At 45.8% G+C, this 20,151-nt stretch overlaps 1 protein-coding gene across 6 annotated transcripts in view; it reads right to left on the reverse strand.

Annotated features, from left to right (window-relative positions):
- The window catches only part of LOC147016661 (tetratricopeptide repeat protein 39B-like), a 141,362-nt gene that overhangs the window by 72,269 nt on the left and 48,942 nt on the right, over window positions 1-20,151 (reverse strand). For all 6 annotated transcript variants that reach the window (XR_015049148.1, XR_015049147.1, XR_015049145.1 and 3 more), the window contains exons 2-3: window positions 9,417-9,451; window positions 111-215 (exon numbers count right to left, since the gene is read on the reverse strand). Coding sequence is in view for 2 of the 6 variants with exons in the window: in XM_085845543.1 (XP_085701669.1) it covers window positions 111-215; window positions 9,417-9,451 (140 nt within the window). In the remaining 4 variants the exon portion in view is untranslated. The remainder of the gene's footprint in view (window positions 1-110; window positions 216-9,416; window positions 9,452-20,151) is intronic.

Raw genomic sequence — 20,151 nt, forward strand, 5'->3', positions numbered from 1 at the left:
GGCAACCTCTTCACCAATATTAAAGACATCAGCCAGGCAGACAAAGGAGCTGGATAAGAGAGAGGTGTGATTCAAGATAAGGTAACTGTGGTTGTCGAAGTGTGCTTCACCAAGGCGTGAGCATTTGAAGTGCATCATTGAAGCGGTTGTTGAGGAAGAGATCAAGGGCAACTCTGCATTCTTCGAGTGCTGTTGGGAGGTCCATGGATGATGCCCTGCTTGGAATGGATGAGAATGAGGGAGATAAGCGGTTAAAAAAAAAACAGGCAATAACTGTGCAAAGAGGTGAGGAAGAAAAATAATGAAGTAATAAAGAATAATTATATTGTGATGATTTGTGGAGACCCCAGTGAAGTACATATAATACACATCGAGGAACCCCATTGTGACTCTTTTCTTCTCTTTCTAATTCTCTCTGTCTACCTTTACCTTCCTTTCTAATCCTCTCTGTCTGTCCCTCTGTTTGTCTGTCTCTGTGTCTCTCTCTCTCTCTCTCTCTCTCTCTCTCTCTCTCTCTCTCTCTCTCTCTCTCTCTCTCTCTCTCTGTCTCTGTCTCTGTCTCTCTCTACACCTCTGCAGTACAGCCACACACACACACACACACACACACACACACACACACACACACACACACACACACACACACACACACACACACACACACACACACACACACACACACACACACACACACACACACACACACACACACACACACACACTTCACAGCACACAACCTCACAAATTAAACCGTTCTATACCCCACAAGGGAAAAACCATGTCAAAACCTGAGTCGGTATGGCCGAGCGGAAGGACTGGATGGACTGGATGGACTCCCACTCCAACGGCAACGACCTCGATGCCCGATGTAACGTTTTGGTCACCGGCCACCCTGCAGAACTTGGGCACAGCCAATGAAGGTCGTCTGGAGACACGGCGGGCCAATGGGAAGGCAAAACCTTGGCGGAACCCCAATAGCAATGTCACAACGCTGGAGTGCCCAAGAAGAAGCTGCACATCTGCACGCCACACCTCCCCCATGGCTTATAAAAACCCGGACTAAAGTGCAGAACAGAGCTGACGCATCTGGGGATCTTCGTAAGTGGACTGAAGGTACAGGAATGAGCTAGTGACCGCAGCACAGCAGATGGCTGGTGGAGAGCACGAGTGAGCGAGGTTCCATGCAGGGAACAGGCCCAGCTCGCGGAGAATTCCCAGATGCGTTGGCCAGACACATTGACTGATGCTATCTGTGTCTTGCTTTCCCTTCTGTACTTCGTTCACTTTGAACGCACTGAGCTATCAACAAGTGCCAATTGTTCCTTTCAGAGCACACTGACTGGTACACCTAACGCCATTTCCTCTACGCCACATGCAGTCACCACCTGCATCTCTCCCGACACGTCACAACACACCACCTAATCTCTTCATCTTTCTTCCCTTCCCCCCTCTTTTGTTGGGACCAACGTAAGCCTGCCAGCTTATGTCTGTTGAGCGAGAGGACGAAAATATTCCCCGTACTTTTCTCTCTCTCTGTGTCTGTCTATCCCTCTTCCTTACGTTGTTTCCTGGTGTGACTGAGGCACCTGTGTTGTAGACCTGTGAAGAAGTGACTGAGTAAGAATGGGTTTCTGTGCTTGGGGAAATAACTTTTTCGTTTGCGACACTGCCTTGTATATACGTGCCTTTTGTTAACTGGATAAACTGTGTCCCAAACTGTCCGATTGTCAGTTTCCATTGGTTAGACATAATGTGTAGAACAGGGAGTTCATCCCTGTGTTTCATTGTGAGTAGCCATGAGCCAACGTTTTCACTTACGGTATGGCTTGGCCGTCTGATAAATCACAGTAGGACGTTGAGAGCACGGTATTCACCGGAAATGTAATGCGGATTCAGACACTGGACCCTGCCTCAATTAAACGTCTAAGACAGTGTCCGTGGTTGCTTTGCAGCCTGCCATGCCGCAGAACTATCTGCGGTTTGTCGGCTTCAGGGTCGTTGGCCGGATAGTGGATTTGAGAACTCCCCTCATGATCTTTACCGTCCTCCGAATCTGTCACAATATTAAAGAGCCAACTTCAAATGCAACTACAACGGCAATCAGTAGATACCTCTGCCACGCTGAACAGTTCACTTTTTGCATCCCACTGATAGGCCGGATCTGGATCCGAAACTGAACCAAAATCCAATTGGCTTGTTCTTGTCACCAAACCAAATCTTTACCAAAATCTAATTTATTCATCCTTATCACACACCCAACCTGTCCACCAAATTTTGTCCGAATTCGTACACAACCTTTTGAGATATCCTGTGCACATACAAACGGATGGAGACAGGGGTGAAAACATAACCTCCGTTCACCTTTGGTGATGGTGATGGTTCACCTTTGGTTCACCTTTGGTGATAAAGCATAATTTGAGCGGATAATGAAAAAAATGCAGTTTTAAAATAGGTAGTATTGGTTTGGAGTAGAAGAGGAGGCAGGGAAAGAGGAGAAGAGAAGATGATTGCCAAAGGAAAATCCATAAAAGGATTGAAATGCAAAAATATATGCAGTACAAGAGGAAGGAGAGGAGGATGAAGAAGAAGAAGACGAAAGGAAGAAGAAGAAGCAGAGGAAGGAGATGGAAAAGCAACGTTGAAGCATAAGGGAGGGATAGTTGGATAAATATAGAATGTAGATAAATGGTGAGACGGTTAGAAGAGTGGGTGTAAAAGACAGTGCGACGAGTGGGGTGGGAGGTGACAGACGGATAAAGAGTGGCCGAGAAACAGAAACCGACAAAGTTGGATTGAAATTGAAGGAATCGATACAAATTTTATTTGTTAATTCTTTCCAATGATCTCAGGCACAGAAGAGCTCGTGCAATACATACAGAACATCATATGCAGAACAGACGTCAGGGGATGACAGTGTACTTTGACATACATGACAAAGCCATTTATCGACAATGGATTTAAACACGTGGTATATGGGATTTGAACCTGGTGAACGTGCCTCATGAGCCTGGGGTTCAGATGGAGTCAATTAAACGGAACAAAATAAAAGGAAAAGGCTTGTGAGATTGGAGGGACACATGGGTGAAGTTTGATGAGCAACTGGAGAATGTAGACAGACAAAGCAAAATGATAGACAATGAAGCTTTGTCAATGATATTGCGACGCTTACATTGCGGAGACGGAGCCTTGCCGCGGCGTGTCATGCACAAGGTGCACAGGTACAGTGATAAGGACTGAATCGGAGCTGAGGATGAACAGATCTATGCAAAGGCAAAGCGGTCCAGACGTATGATGGAGTGACCCTTACGAATGAGCTCAAGAAAGGCTGAGCACACATGTCCATCAACAAAGGGGGGGGGGGGTGGGTTGGAAACACGTCACTTGCACGTGCCTGACACTGAGCGAGATGAGGAAAGTACAATCGATTGAAATGGGATTGAGAAGCAGAGAAAATGGGAGAGTGTAGGAGTAGAATGTTCACATACATAACCGAGACCGGAAATCAGTAGAGCGCGTACCTCTGCCAGGTTGAATAGTTTATGTTTTTGTATCCCATTGATAGGCTGGATCTGGATCCAGACCTGAACCAGACTCGAATGAGCTTGTTCTTGTCACATAACCAACTCATCCACCTTGTTTTGCCATAATCCATCCAGAACTTTTTGAAATATCTTGCTATATATTGTTTTCGGCCCTATCGCTCAGTGGTGAAGAATCACTTAAAAAAATTTAAAAAAATACTCGTTATCCGGATCTGGATTCGGATTTTCACCAAAATCAAATTGATTCATCGTTCTCATACACTCGACTTGTCCAACAAGTTTTGTCCAAATCCATCCACATTCTTTTGAGATATCCTGCTCACACAGGGAAACAAACGGACAGACCAACGAGAAAGATTTCATGCAGAGCACAAGACTTGTGAAATCCCGAAAACAAATTTGACCCTAAAAATAACTGGTGGTTGAATTCAGTGAGCTGATATGCAAATGCTCTTCAAATTTCAAGTCAATCGGATGGAAATTGACCATTTTAGAAATCTGGGCCACATTGACCTTTTGGCCTAAATTGACCTCAATAATTATAGGTGTTTGAATTCAGTGACCTGATGTGCAAACGCTCTTCAAATTTCAAGTTAATCGGATTAAAGTTGAGGATTTTAGAAATTTGGCCGATGTCGACCTCAAAATAACATGGGACCACTGGATCTGCTGCTTATCTGGGCCTTGGCCAAATGTGGTAACCCAAAATTTTGGTAGCATTCTAACTGGTGGGTCTGGAGAAGAAGATTTTAAAAGGAATCAATGCGATTTTCCCAAAAGTTGACTTAGTCGGCCATTTTGACACTCCCGGTCACATGATCGGCACGACTTTGCAATATAATTGAGATCCCTATCCTGGCCTAATGTTGCAACCAAATTTGGTAGCATTCTGACTGGTGGGTCTGGAGAAAAAGATTTTGGAAAGAATTTGCACGATTGCCATTTCGACACAATTCCGGTCATGTGATCAGCATGGTCTCCTCAATTTAACATCAGAACCCAATCCATATATAAAATCCACTCCATGGGTGTACCTCCTGTGCAGCTGCCCTCCGCAGGGCAGCTCACCAGATGACGGGATTGAGGCAAAGCCTTCGGGACCCCCACTCTTTGATGATAGAAGGAAAACCACGGGGTAACCTTCCCCGGTCAGATTGTGGGAGCGTTGTTGGGGTGGTGCTGAGGTGTCGTCCACCAGACGGCGGTCTACTTGGGTTAACCTGAGGCGGTCCCTTCAGGTGGGTGTCTGGAATGTCCTATCCCTAAGAGAGGAGGTCCACCTGTCTCTGTTATCATCTAAGCTCAAGCGTTTGGACATCAGTGTTGCAGTGCTCTCTGAGGTTCAGAGAGCAGATAGTGGCGAGATCGTAGCGGGTGGTTATCCCTACGATTGGTCAGGTTGCTCTGATGGTTACCATGCCCAAGGAGTTGCTGTAGCTGTGTCCAATGATAATTTAGGTAATGCCGGTCAACGAGCATATTATGAGACAAAAGATTCGTGACTCCTTGGGTATGGTTTCCCTGGTCTCTGTATATCCTCCAATTGAGGCGAGTGATCTCACCGTGAAGGATGCATTCTATGCCACGCTCGAGTCTGTGGTTGATCAATGCCCCAGGCAAGATACTCTTCCAGTCTCAGGGGATTTCAATGCATTGACTGGAACTGATAGTGATGGTTATGAGACATCTGTTGATCCCCATGGGTCTGGAACTGTGAATAGCACAAGGTTCCTTGACTTTGCAAGAAGTCATGGACTTTGGGTGGCTAATTCATGGTTCATCACAAACAGGCTCATCACTGGACTTGGTATTCTAACGCTGGTGGTGTGGCAAAGGAGATTGACCATGTGCTCGTTGATGGTCGCTGGAGGATGATCCAGAACTGCAGGATCAACCGAAGTACTCTGTTCCTCAATACTGACCACAGGCTTGTGGTAGCAACTCTCAAGTTTCCGCTTAAATCTGGGAGAATGGTACCATCCCAACCTAGGCTAGATGTTGGCAAGCTCAAGGATGAGAAGGTAACTGAGGAGCTTGCAAACAGGCTGAGTGGATATTTGAGGAGTCTGGGTGCTTTGGAAAATTCTGAAGTGTTGTGGAGTGTCTTCAAGACCACCATCCTTGATGTTGCCAGTGGATGTCTTGGAACTCTCCGTAGAGCAAAGAATACTTTTCCCTCAAGGAAAACTGGATAACATTGACCAGAGTTGCAGGGCCAGGATTAATGGCAGAGCTGAGCGGTTCAGGCAGTTGAGGAAAAAAACTGTACGTGCGCTGAGGGTGGACAAGGAGGCCTATGTGCGAGGAATCTTTGAGGGGGTAGAGCATCACCTGAAGTCAAGTGATTCTCGTCCTGCTCACAGGGGAATTTGAGCATTGCGTTCGTCCAAGCACATCCCTCGGTGTACTGCAGTGAGAGCAGAGGGTGGTGGGCTCTTGACAGAGGAGTCCAAAGTGAAGGCCCGCTGGGCTGGTTACTTTGAGCAGCTGCACCAGGCTGATCCATCAGCTGTCGAGTTGGATTTCAGGAGTCTTATGATCCCTATTGCTGACCCTCCAATCAACTGCGATCCACCTTCGTTTGTGGAAACACAGGCTGCGGTGAACCGGTTGAAATGGGGTAAAGCTCCTGGGATCTGCAGCATCCACGCTGAACTTATCAAAGCTTGTGGAAATGCTGTACTCATGTCTTTGCATGCAGTTCTGTGCTCCTCAGTGCTCATTCCAAGTGACTGGAAGAGGGGCCTTGTTGTCCCTCTCTGGAAAGAGAAGGGTGATCGCCAGGACTGCAACAATTACTGAGGGGTGACGCTGCTCTCAGTGACAGGCAAGGTCTTTGCTCGGATAATTCTTGATAGGGTTTGCCACCATCTCCTTGAGCACCAGCACCCAGAGCAGTCAGGCTTTACATCAAAGAGGACAACGATTGACTGTATCCTTGCCCTTCAGATTTCTCATCAAACGCAGATGAGCGTTTTGGCAGGGGCTGCTTGCAGCCTATGTTGAACTCTGTTACGCATTGAATTAAGTGAATTAGGATGCCCTCTGGAGGATTCTTGGTCTTCGTTGGGTGCCACCAAAACTGATCAATCTGATGTCTGAACTATACTCTGGTACTCAGAGTGCTGTGAGATGTGGTGATACCATCTCTGACTTATTTCCAGTTGTTAGTGGAGTTTGTCAGGGGTGTGTACTGGTCCCCACACTTTTCACGGCTTGTATGGACTGGATTCTGGGGAGGATGTCAGAGAGATCAAGCTGTGGTGCATCGTTTGGGAATGTCAAGATCTCTGTCCTTGATTTCGCAGATGATGCAGTCATCTTTGCGGAGAGGCAGTCATCTTTGCGGAGAGTTTAGATATCATTTTGGGGGCCCTCGAGGTGCTGAATGAGGACTCGGAGCCGCTGGGATTATGGGTTTTCTGGGTCAAAACTAAGATCCAGGCTTTCAATGACATCTTGGATGCTGCGCTATCTTGTCTGTAGCTGTTTGTGGTGAGGAAGTTGAGGTCACAGAGAGATTCACTTCCCTTGGCAGTGATATTCATGTCTCTGCTGGCTTTGAGCCAGAGGTCAATAGACGTCTGGGTCAGGCCTGGGGAGTCATGGATTCATTAGATCATGGGGTGTGGCGCTGTCAGTACCTGTGCATGAGGACGGAAGTCCGAGTCTCAGGTCCTTGGTGCTTTCAGTCTTGCTCTCCGGATGTGAGACTTGGACTCTGATCAGGGATCTGAGATGGAGACTTAATTCCTTTGGTACCAGGTCTCTTCGTAGAATCCTTGGCTATCGCTGGTCGGACTTTGTGTCCAACGAGCGGTTGCTGAGAGAGACTCAAATGAGATTTGTTTCCTGCATAGTCCGTGAGCATTAGCTGCGGCTGTACGGACATGTGGCTCGTTCTCCTGACGCTTATCCTGCTCACCAGATTCTTTCAGTGAGGAATCTCATGAGTGGAGGAGGCCAATGGGCGGACCACATGTCTCGTGGTTGCAGCAGGTTGATTGGCATCTCAAGGAGATGGGGAAGGGCAAGGCATCTGCCTGGGGGATAGGCAAACGGAGGCCCCTGGAGTGGACACAGTGACAAACTGCGACGGCACATGCTCCCAAACCTGACCTGACGCTATCCTGATGTTGTAACCCAAACTAGGTGGCATTCTGTCTGGTGGGTCTGGAGAAGACTTTTGAAGGAATTTACACGATTTCCCCCAAAATTGACCAAGTCGGCCATTTTGACACACTTCCGGTCACATGATCGGCATGACCGGCGAGTTAACATCCCTACCCTGATCTAATATCACCCAAATTTGGTAGCATTCTGACTGGTGGATTCGGAGAAGAAGAATTTGGAAGGAATTTGAGTGACTGGCATTTTGACACACTTCTGGTCATGTGATCAGCATGGCCTATGCAATTTAACATCAGGACCATGTCCCAATGTTGTAACCAAAATTTGGTAGCATTCTGACGGGTGGTTCTGGAGAAGAAGATTTTTGAAGGAATTGACGAAGTCGGCCATACGCGATCTTCCAAAAAAATGACTAAGACAGCCATTTTGACACACTTCCAGTTTTTTTTTTGCCAAGTAACAAACTAACAGAACAGATGAACATACTTGACAAAAGTATTTTTTGCCAAGTGACAAACATCGGTGAAAACATATCCGCCGTCGACCTTAGGTGGCAGAGATAACGATGGAGGGAAATAATTCGAACAGAGGATGGTGATACCAGAACACCATGTCTATAATATGAGTGTTTTTCAAAGGAAGGAGAGGGATGTGCACACGAGAAGAGGTGGAGAAGGTGAGGTGGAGTAAATGAAAGTGGTGAGGGGGGGGAGTGAGTGGGTTAAACAGGCAGGAATGGAGGGTGGGTCGGTTAAACAAAGGGGGTGAGTAGATTAAGGAGAAGAGAGTTGTTGGGCGAAAGGGGAGAGGTGAGTGGACTTAAGGGGTGGGGTAAGTACTTTTAAGTGCTTGGGTGGGTGGGTTTAGTGGTAAGGATGAGTGGTTTGAGGGAGATGAATGGTTTTAGGGGGAGTGGTTTGAGGGGGTGAGTGGTTTGAGGGGGTGAGTGGTTTGAGGGGGTGAGTGGTTTGAGGGGGTGAGTGGTTTGAGGGGGTGAGTGGTTTGAGGGGGGTGAGTGGTTTGAGGGGGTGAGTGGTTTGAGGGGGTGAGTGGTTTGAGGGGGTGAGTGGTTTGAGGGGGTGAGTGGTTTGAGGGGGTGAGTGGTTTGAGGGGGTGAATGGTTTGAGGGGGTGAGTGGTTTGAGGGGGTGAGTGGGTTAAGGGGGAATTGAATGGGTTCAGGAGAAGATGAGTGAATGCATGAAACAGGGTGGGTGAAAGGGGGTGGGTGAGTGGGTGAAAGTGGGTGGGTGAGTGGGTGAAAGGGGGTGGGTGAGTGGGTGAAAGGGGGTGGGTGGGTGGGTGAATGGGTGGGTGAGTGGGTGAAAGGGTGGGTGGGTGAGTGGGTGAATGGGTGAGTGGGTGAATGGGTGGGTGAGTGGGTGAATGGGGTGGGTGGGTGAGTGAATGGGGTGGGTGAGTGAGTGAATGGGGTGGGGGAGTGAGTGGATGGGGTGGGGGGGTGGGTGAAAGGGGTGGGTGAGTGGGTGAAAGGGGTGGGTGAGTGGGTGAAAGGGGTGGGTGAGTGGGTGAAAGGGGTGGGTGAGTGGGTGAAAGGGGTGGGTGAGTGGGTGAAAAGGGGTGGGTGAGTGGGTGAAAGGGGGTGGGTGAGTGGGTGAAAGGGGGTGGGTGAGTGGGTGAAAGGGGGTGGGTGAGTTGGTAAAAGTGGGTGGGTGAGTGGGTAAAAAGAAAAAAAACTTTTAACTCAACTATAACAATAATAAACAAACACTGGATTACTTACGGTGGAAGCTGATCAAAGGCGTCGTTGAAGCAATCCTGGAATGTTGGTGCATCGGAATTGGGGGAGTGGATGGGTGAAAAAGGTTGGAGGGTGGGAAGGTGAATGGGTGATATGTATGGGGTAAAAATTCAGGTCACCAACGTTTAGAGCAGGCAGATAAACAAACAGTCCGCCGACTATACATGTGCAAACTGTTGATGTTATTGAAAGTATGAGTCTGCTGAATGGTGGGAAATGACAGCCATGAACAACGTGTAAAATAACAGCCATGAAACAAGTGTTAAATGAGAGCCATGAACAACGTGTAAAATAACAGCCATGAACCAAGTGTTAAATGAGAGCCATGAACAACGTGTAAAATAACAGCCATGAACCTAGTGTTAAAACAACAGCCATGAACAAAGTGTTAAACAACAGCCATGAACCAAGTGTGAAATGAGAGCCATGCACCAAGTGTTAAATGAGAGCCATGAACCTAGTGTTAAAACAACAGCCCTGAACAAAGTGTTAAACAACAGCCATGAACCAAGTGTGAAATGAGAGCCATGCACCAAGTGTTAAATGAGAGCCATGAACCTAGTGTTAAAACAACAGCCCTGAACAAAGTGTTAAACAACAGCCATGAACCAAGTGTGAAATGAGAGCCATGCACCAAGTGTTAAATGAGAGCCATGAACCTAGTGTTAAAACAACAGCCATGAACCAAGTGTTAAATGAGAGCCATGCACCAAGTGTTAAATGAGAGCCATGCACCAAGTGTTAAATGAGAGCCATGAACCTAGTGTTAAAACAACAGCCATGAACCAAGTGTTAAATGAGAGCCATGCACCAAGTGTTAAATGAGAGCCATGCACCAAGTGTTAAATGAGAGCCATGAACCAAGTGTTAAATGAGAGCCATGAAACAAGTGTTAAATGAGAGCCATGCACCAAGTGTTAAATGAGAGCCATGAACCTCGTGTTAAAACAACAGCCATGAACAAAGTGTTAAGCAACAGCCATGAACCAAGTGTGAAATGAGAGCCATGCACCAAGTGTTAAATGACAGCCATGAACCTAGTGTTAAAACAACAGCCATGAACAGTGTTAAACAACAGCCATGAACCAAGTGTTAAATGAGAGCCATGCACCAAGTGTTAAATGAGAGCCATGAACCTCGTGTTAAAACAACAGCCATGAACAAAGTGTTAAACAACAGCCATGAACCAAGTGTGAAATGAGAGCCATGCACCAAGTGTTAAATGAGAGCCATGAACCTCGTGTTAAAACAACAGCCATGAACAGTGTTAAACAACAGCCATGAACCAAGTGTTAAATGAGAGCCATGCACCAAGTGTTAAATGAGAGCCATGCACCAAGTGTTAAATGAGAGCCATGAACATAGTGTTAAACAACAGCCATGAACCAAGTGTTAAATGAGAGCCATGAACCAAGTGTTAAATTAGAGCCATGAACACAGTGTTAAAACAACAGCCATGAACACAGTGTTAAAACAACTGCCATGAACACAGTGTTAAAACAACTGCCATGAACACAGTGTTAAACGACAGCCATGAACAACGTGTTAAATAACAGCAATGAACCAAGTGTGAAATGAGAGCGATGAACCTGGTGTTGAAGAATAGCCATGAACCTTGTGTTAAATACCATCCATGTACCGAGTGTTAAAGAATCGCCATGTACCGAGTGTTAAAGAATAGTCATGAACCTGGTGTTAACGAATAGTCATGAACCTGGTGTTAACGAATAGCCATGAACCTTGTGTTAAATACCATCCATGTACCGAGTGTTAAAGAATCGCCATGTACCTTGTGTTAAAGAATAGTCATGAACCTGGTGTTAACGAATAGTCATGAACCTGGTGTTAGGTCAGGTCAGGCGTGTGTCAGGTCAGGTTCGGTCTGTGACCTGCTACAGGTACCATGTAAACCTGTACTAACCTGTTCCATGGTCGGGTTGTCGTCGACTAAACCGTCTCCCCCACCAGGTTTTCTGGTGAGGAGGGTGTTTGGATATGGACACCCAGCAGGATTAAAAACAAAACCTGTCAAAGGGCGGAGGAGCTCCTTGTGAGCCAACGGCCATCCATATCTAGTGCCCAACTGTGTCTGCGGACGTCCTCCTGCAGTTGGGTCACTTCTTATTAGGAGGTTGGTGGCAGGATTTGCACTCCGGCCACCGTAAAACCCTTCATTCCGCAAAACGCAAAAACGCAAAAAAATCTGAAAACCCACTCCGTGGGAGTACCTCCTGTGCAGCTTCCCTTCGCAGGGCAGCTCACCGGATGATGGGATTGGGGCAAAGCCTTCGGGACCCCCAATCTTTGATAGGAGGGAAACCACGGGGTAACATCCCTGGGTCAGATTGCGGGAGAGTGTGTCGGAGTGGTGCTGAGGTGTCGTCCACCAGACGGCGGTCTCCTTGGGTTAACCTGAGGCGGTCCCTTCGGGTGGGTGCCTGGAATGTCCTATCCCCTAAGAGAGGATGATCACCTGTCTCTGTTATCATCTGAGCTCAAGCGTTTGGACATCGGGATTGCAGCTCTCTCTGAGGTTCGGAGACCGGATTGCGGCGAGATAATGGTGGGTGGTTACACCTACTATTGGTCTGGTCGCTCTGATAGTTACCATACACAAGGAGTTGCTGTAGCTGTGTCCAATAAGCTGACCCCAATGATAATTGAGGTAACACCGGTCAACGAGCGTATTATGAGATTAAGGATTCATCACTCCTTAGGTGTCATTTCCCTGGTCTCTGTTTATGCTCCGACTGAGGCGAGTGATCTCACCATGAAGGATGCATTCTACGCCACACTCGAGTCTGTGGTTGATCAGTGCCCCAGACGAGATACACTTCTTGTCTTGGGGGATTTCAATGCATCGACTGGAACTGATAGGGACGGTTATGAGGTGTGTGTTGGTCCCCATGGGTCAGGAACTATGAACCAGAATGGCACTAAGTTCCTTGACTTTGCAAGAAGTCATGGACTTAGGGTGGCTGGTTCATAGTTTCAGCGCCCACAAGCTCATCGCTGGACTTGGTATTCCAACGCTGGCGGTGTGGCAAAGGAGATTGACCATGTCCTCATTGACGGTCGTTGGAGGATGATCCAGAACTGCAGGGTCTACCGGAGTGCTCAGTTCCTCAATACTGACCACAGGCTTGTTGTAGCAACTCTAAAGCTGCACCTTAAATCCTGGAGAATGGTACCACCCCAGCCGAGGCTGGATGTTGCCAAGCTCAGGGATGAGAGAGTCACTGAGGAGTTTGCGAACAGGCTGAGTGGACACTTGGGGGGTCTGGGTACTTTGGGGGGTCCTGAAGAGTTGTGGAGCGCCTTCAAGACCACCGTCCTTGATGTTGCCGGTGGATGCCTTGGAGCTCACCGCAGGGCAAAGAAGAATTTTGTCTCTCAAGGGACACTGGATACCATTGACCAGAGTCGCAGGGCCAGGCTGAATGGCAGAGCTGAGCTGTTCAGGGAGCTGAGGCGTAAAACTGTACGTGCACTGAGGGTGGACAAGGAGGCCTATGTGCGAGGAATCTGTGAGGGGGTAGAGCATCACCTGTGGACAGGTGATTCTCGTCCCGCTTACAGGGGAATTCGCGCATTACGTTCATCCAAGCCCATCCCTCGGAGCACTGCAGTTCGAGCAGAGAGTGGTAGGCTCTTGACAGAGGAGTCTGAAGTGAAGGCCCGCTGGGCCGGTTACTTTGAGCGGTTGTACCAGGCTGATCCCCCAACTGTCGAGTTGGACGTCAAGGGTGTTACGATCCCTGTTGCTGACCCTCGAATCAACTGTGGTCCACCTACGCTTGTGGAAACACGGGCTGCGGTGAACCAGTTGAAACGGGGCAAAGCTCCAGGGATCTGTGGCATCCATGCCGAACTTCTCAAGGCTGGTGGAAATGCTGCACTCGTGTCGTTACATGCAGTTTTGTGCTCTGCCTGGAACACAGGCATCATCCCAACTGACTGGAAGAGGGGCCTTGTTGTCCCTCTCTGGAAAGGGAAGGGTGATCGCCAAGACTGCAACAACTACCGAGGGGTGACGCTGCTCTCAGTGCCGGGCAAGGTCTTTGCTCGGATAATTCTTGATAGGGTTCGCCACCATCTGCTTGAGCACCAGCGTCCAGAGCAGTCAGGCTTTACACCAAAGAGGTCAACGATTGACCGTATCCTTGCACTTCGTGTCCTCACCGAACGCAGACGAGAGTTTCAGCAGGGGCTGCTTGCAGCCTAATTTGATCTCTGTAAAGCGTTTGATTCAGTGAATCGGGATGTCCTCTGGAGGATTCTTGGTCTTTGTGGGGTGCCACCAAAACTGATCGACCTGATGTCTGAACTCTACTCTGGTACTGAGAGTGCTGTGAAGTGTGGTGGTACCATCTCTGACTTATTTCCAGTTGTTACTGGAGTTCGTCAGGGATGTGTACTTGCCCCCACACTTTTCAGCACTTGTATGGACTGGATTCTAGGGAGGATGTCGGAGAGATCAAGTTGCGGTGCGTCATTTGGGAATGTCAAGATCTCGGACCTTGACTTTGCAGATGATGCAGTCATCTTTGCGGAGACTTCAGACATCCTCTTGGGGGCCCTCGAGGTGCTGAATGAGGAGTCGGAGCCGTTGGGATTACGGGTTTCTTGGGTCAAAACTAAGATCCAGGCTTTCATTGGCATCTTGGATGCTGCTGTCCTGTCTGTGTCTGTTTGTGGTGAGGATGTTGAGGTCGTGGAGAGATTCACTTACCTTGGCAGTGATATTCATGTCTCTGCTGGCTGCGAGTCAGAGGTCAATAGACGTCTGGGTCGGGCCTGGGGAGTCATGGATTCACTGGATCATGGGGTGTGGCGCTGCCGGTACCTGTGCGGGAGGACGAAAGTCCGAGTCTTCAGGTCCTTGGTACTTCCAGTCTTGCTCTATGGGTGCGAGACTTGGACTCTGACCAAGGATCTGAGACGGAGACTTAATTCCTTTGCTACCAGGTCTCTTCAGAGAATCCTTGGCTATCGCTGGTCGGATTTTGTGTCCAACGAGCGGTTGCTGAGAGAGACTCGGATGAGATTTGTTACCTGCATAGTCCGTGAGCGTCAGTTGCGGCTGTATGGACATGTGGCTCGTTTTCCTGACTCTGATCCTGCTCACCAGATTCTCTCAGCGAGGGAGTCTCATGAGTGGAGGAGGCCAGTGGGTCGACCACGTGCCTCATGGTTGCAACAGGTTGACCATCATCTCAAGGAGATGGGGATGGGCCTGGCATCTGCCTGGGGGATGGCCAGACGGAGGCCCCTGGAGTACCGGCGGAAAGTGGACGCAGCGACGTGCTGTTCTGGCACATGCTCCCATACCTGACCTGACCTGGTGTTAACGAATAGTCATGAACCTGGTGTTAAATACCATCCATGCACCGAGTGTTAAAGAATAGCCATTAACCTGGTGTTCACGAATAGTCATGAACCTGGTGCTAAAGAATAGCCATGTACCTTGTGTTAACGAATAGCCATGTACCTTGTATTAAAGAATAGCCATGAACCTTGTGTTAAAGAATAGCCATGAACCTTGTGTTAAATCCCAGCCATGTACCTTGTGTTAAAGAATACTCATGAACCTTGTGTTAAATACCAGCCATGAACCTGGTGTTAAAGAATAGCCATGAACCGGGTGTTAAATACCATTCATGCACCGAGTGTTAAAGAATAGCCATTAACCTGGTATTAACGAATAGTCATGAACCTGGTGTTAACGAATAGCCATGTACCTTGTGTTAAATCCCAGCCATGTACCTTGTGTTAAAGAGTAGTCATGAACCTTGTGTTAAATACCAGCCATGAACCTGGTGTTAAAGAATAGCCATGAACCTGGTGTTAAAGAATAGTCATGTACCTTGTGTTAAAGAATAGCCATGAACCTGGTGTTAACGAATAGTCATGTACCTTGTGTTAAAGAGTAGCCATGAACCTGGTGTTAAAGAATAGTCATGTACCTTGTGTTAAAGAATAGTCATGTACCTTGTGTTAAAGAATAGTCATGAACCTTGTGTTAAAGAATAGTCATGTACCTTGTGTTAAGGAATAGTCATGAACCTTGTGTTAAAGAATAGTCATGTACCTTGTGTTAAAGAATAGTCATGAATCCAGTGTTAAAGAATAGTCATGAACCTGGTGTTAAAGAATAGTCCTGTACCTTGTGTTAAAGAATAGTAATGAATCCAGTGTTAAAGAATAGTCATGAACCTGGTGTTAAAGAATAGTCATGTACCTTGTGTTAAAGAATAGTCATGAATCCAGTGTTAAAGAATAGTCATGAACCTGGTGTTAAAGAATAGTCCTGTACCTTGTGTTAAAGAATAGTCATGAATCCAGTGTTAAAGAATAGTCATGAACCTGGTGTTAAAGAATAGCCATGAACCGAGTGTTAAAGAATCGCCATGTACCTTGTGTTAAAGAATAGCCATGAACCTTGTGTTAAAGAATAGCCATGTACCTAGTGTTAAAGAATAGCCATGTACCTTGTGTTAAATACCAGCCATGTACCGAGTGTTAAAGAATAGCCATGTTCCTTGTGTTAAATACCAGCCATGCACCGAGTGTTAAAGAATAGCCATGAACCTTGTGTTAAAGAATAGCCATGTACCTTGTGTTAAATACCAGCCATGTACCGAGTGTTAAAGAATAGCCATGTACCTTGTGTTAAATACCAGCCATGTACCGAGTGTTAAAGAATAGCCATGTTCCTTGTGTTAAATACCAGCCATGTACCGAGTGTTAAAGAATAGCCATGAACCTTGTGTTAAAGAATAGCCATGTACCTAGTGTTAAAGAATAGCCATGTACCTTGTGTTAAATACCAGCCATGTACCGAGTGTTAAAGAATAGCCATGTTCCTTGTGTTAAATACCAGCCATGTACCGAGTGTTAAAGAATAGCCATGTACCGAGTGTTAAAGAATAGCCATGTACTGAGTGTTAAAGAATAGCCATGTACCGAGTGTTAAAGAATAGCCATGAACCTTGTGTTAAAGAATAGCCATGAACCTTGTGTTAAAGAATCGCCATGAACCGAGTGTTAAAGAATAGCCATGAACCTTGTGTTAAAGAATAGCCATGAACCTTGTGTTAAAGAATAGCCATGTACCGAGTGTTAAAGAATAACCATGAACCTTGTGTTAAAGAATAGCTATGAACCTCGTGTTAAAGAATAGCCATGTACCGAGTGTTAAAGAAAAGCCATGTACCTTGTGTTAAAGAATAGCCATGAACCTCGTGTTAAAGAATAGCCATGTACCGAGGGTTAAAGAATCGCCATGTACCTTGTGTTAAAGAATAGCCATGTACCTTGTGTTAAATACCAGCCATGTACCGAGTGTTAAAGAATAGCCATGTACCTTGTGTTAAATACCAGCCATGTACCGAGTGTTAAAGAATAGCCATGTACCTTGTGTTAAATACCAGCCATGTACCGAGTGTTAAAGAATAGCCATGTACCTTGTGTTAAATACCAGCCATGTACCGAGTGTTAAAGAATAGCCATGTACCTTGTGTTAAATACCAGCCATGTACCGAGTGTTAAAGAATCACCATTAACCTGGTGTTAAAGAATAGCCATGTACCTTGTGTTAAATACCAGCCATGTACCGAGTGTTAAATAATAGTCATGTACCTTGTGTTAAATACCAGCCATGTACCGAGTGTTAAAGAATAGCCATGAACTGAGTGTTAAAGAATAGCCATGTACCTTGTGTTAAATACCAGCCATGTACCGAGTGTTAAAGTATAGTCATGTACCTTGTGTTAAATACCAGCCATGTACCGAGTGTTAAAGAATAGCCATGTACCTCGTGTTAAAGAATAGCCATGTACCTTGTGTTAAATACCAGCCATGTACCGAGTGTTAAATAATAGTCATGTACCTTGTGTTAAATACCAGCCATGTACCGAGTGTTAAAGAATAGCCATGTACCTCGTGTTAAAGAATAGCCATGTACCTTGTGTTAAATACCAGCCTTGTACCGAGTGTTAAAGAATAGCCATGAACTGAGTGTTAAAGAATAGCCATGTACCTTGTGTTAAATACCAGCCATGTACCGAGTGTTAAAGAATAGCCATGTACCTTGTGTTAAATACCAGCCATGTACCGAGTGTTAAAGAATAGCCATGTACCGAGTGTTAAAGAATAGCCATGTACCTACCTTGTGTTAAATACCAGCCATGTACCGAGTGTTAAAGAATAGCCATGTACCTTGTGTTAAATACCAGCCATGTACCGAGTGTTAAAGAATAGCCATGTACCTTGTGTTAAATACCAGCCATGTGCCGAGTGTTAAAGAATAGCCATGTACCGAGTGTTAAAGAAAAGCGATGTACCTTGTGTTAAAGAATAGCCATGAACATCGTGTTAAAGAATAGCCATGTACCGAGGGTTAAAGAATAGTCATGTACCTTGTGTTAAATACCAGCCATGTACCGAGTGTTAAAGAATAGCCATGTACCGAGTGTTAAAGAAAAGCGATGTACCGAGTGTTAAAGAATAGCCATGTACCGAGGGTTAAAGAATCGGCATGTACCTTGTGTTAAACAACAGCCATGTACCTTGTGTTAAATACCAGCCATGTACCTTGTGTTAAAGAATAGCCATGTACCTTGTGTTAAATACCAGCCATGTACCTTGTGTTAAAGAATAGCCATGTACCGAGTGTAAAAGAATAGCCATGTACCGAGTGTTAAAGAATAGCCATGTACCGAGTGTTAAAGAATAGCCATGTACCTTGTGTTAAATACCAGCCATGTACCTTGTGTTAAAGAATAGCCATTAACCTTGTGTTAAATACCAGCCATGTACCGAGTGTTAAAGAATAGCCATGAACCTTGTGTTAAAGAATAGCCAAGTACCGAGTGTTAAAGAATAGCCATGTACCTTGTGTTAAATACCAGCCATGTACCTTGTGTTAAAGAATAGCCATTAACCTTGTGTTAAATACCAGCCATGTACCGAGTGTTAAAGAATAGCCATGAACCTTGTGTTAAAGAATAGCCATGTACCTTGTGTTAAATACCAGCCATGTACCGAGTGTTAAAGAATAGCCATGTACCGAGTGTTAAAGAATAGCCATGTACATTGTGTTAAGTACCAGCCATGTACCGAGTGTTAAAGAATAGCCATGTACCTTGTGTTAAAGAATAGCCATGTACCGAGTGTTAAAGAATAGCCATGTACCGAGTGTTAAAGAATAGCCATGTACCGAGTGTTAAAGAATAGCCATGTACCGAGTGTTAAAGAATAGCCATGTACCGAGTGTTAAAGAATAGCCATGTACCGAGTGTTAAAGAATAGTCATGAATCCAGTGTTAAAGAATAGCCATGTACCGAGTGTTAAAGAATAGCCATGTACCGAGTGTTAAAGAATAGTCATGTACCTTGTGTTAAGTACCAGCCATGTACCGAGTGTTAAAGAATAGCCATGCACCTTGTGTTAAATACCAGCCATGTACCGAGTGTTAAAGAATAGCCATGTACCTTGTGTTAAGTACCAGCCATGTACCGAGTGTTAAAGAATAGTCATGTACCTTGTGTTAAATACCAGCCATGTACCGAGTGTTAAAGAATAGCCATGTACCTTGTGTTAAATACCAGCCATGTACCGAGTGTTAAAGAATAGCCATGTACCTTGTGTTAAATACCAGCCATGTACCGAGTGTTAAAGAAAAGCGATGTACCGAGTGTTAAAGAATAGCCATGTACCGAGTGTTAAAGAATAGCCATGTACCGAGTGTTAAAGAATAGCCATGTACCGAGTGTTAAAAAATAGCCATGTACCGAGTGTTAAAGAATAGCCATGTACCTTGTGTTAAATACCAGCCATGTACCTTGTGTTAAAGAATAGCCATGTACCGAGTGTTAAAGAATAGCCATGTACCGAGTGTTAAAGAATAGCCATGTACCGAGTGTTAAAGAATAGCCATGTACCTTGTGTTAAATACCAGCCATGTACCTTGTGTTAAAGAATAGCCATTAACCTTGTGTTAAATACCAGCCATGTACCGAGTGTTAAAGAATAGCCATGAACCTTGTGTTAAAGAATAGCCAAGTACCGAGTGTTAAAGAATAGCCATGTACCTTGTGTTAAATACCAGCCATGTACCTTGTGTTAAAGAATAGCCATTAACCTTGTGTTAAATACCAGCCATGTACCGAGTGTTAAAGAATAGCCATGAACCTTGTGTTAAAGAATAGCCATGTACCTTGTGTTAAATACCAGCCATGTACCGAGTGTTAAAGAATAGCCATGTACCGAGTGTTAAAGAATAGCCATGTACATTGTGTTAAGTACCAGCCATGTACCGAGTGTTAAAGAATAGCCATGTACCTTGTGTTAAAGAATAGCCATGTACCGAGTGTTAAAGAATAGCCATGTACCGAGTGTTAAAGAATAGCCATGTACCGAGTGTTAAAGAATAGCCATGTACCGAGTGTTAAAGAATAGCCATGTACCGAGTGTTAAAGAATAGCCATGTACCGAGTGTTAAAGAATAGTCATGAATCCAGTGTTAAAGAATAGCCATGTACCGAGTGTTAAAGAATAGCCATGTACCGAGTGTTAAAGAATAGTCATGTACCTTGTGTTAAGTACCAGCCATGTACCGAGTGTTAAAGAATAGCCATGCACCTTGTGTTAAATACCAGCCATGTACCGAGTGTTAAAGAATAGCCATGTACCTTGTGTTAAGTACCAGCCATG

The sequence above is a fragment of the Eptatretus burgeri genome, chromosome 11 (assembly GCF_056783735.1).
Source record: "Eptatretus burgeri isolate ZD-2024b chromosome 11, Ebu_testis_v1, whole genome shotgun sequence".
NCBI classification, from domain to species: domain Eukaryota; kingdom Metazoa; phylum Chordata; class Myxini; order Myxiniformes; family Myxinidae; genus Eptatretus; species Eptatretus burgeri.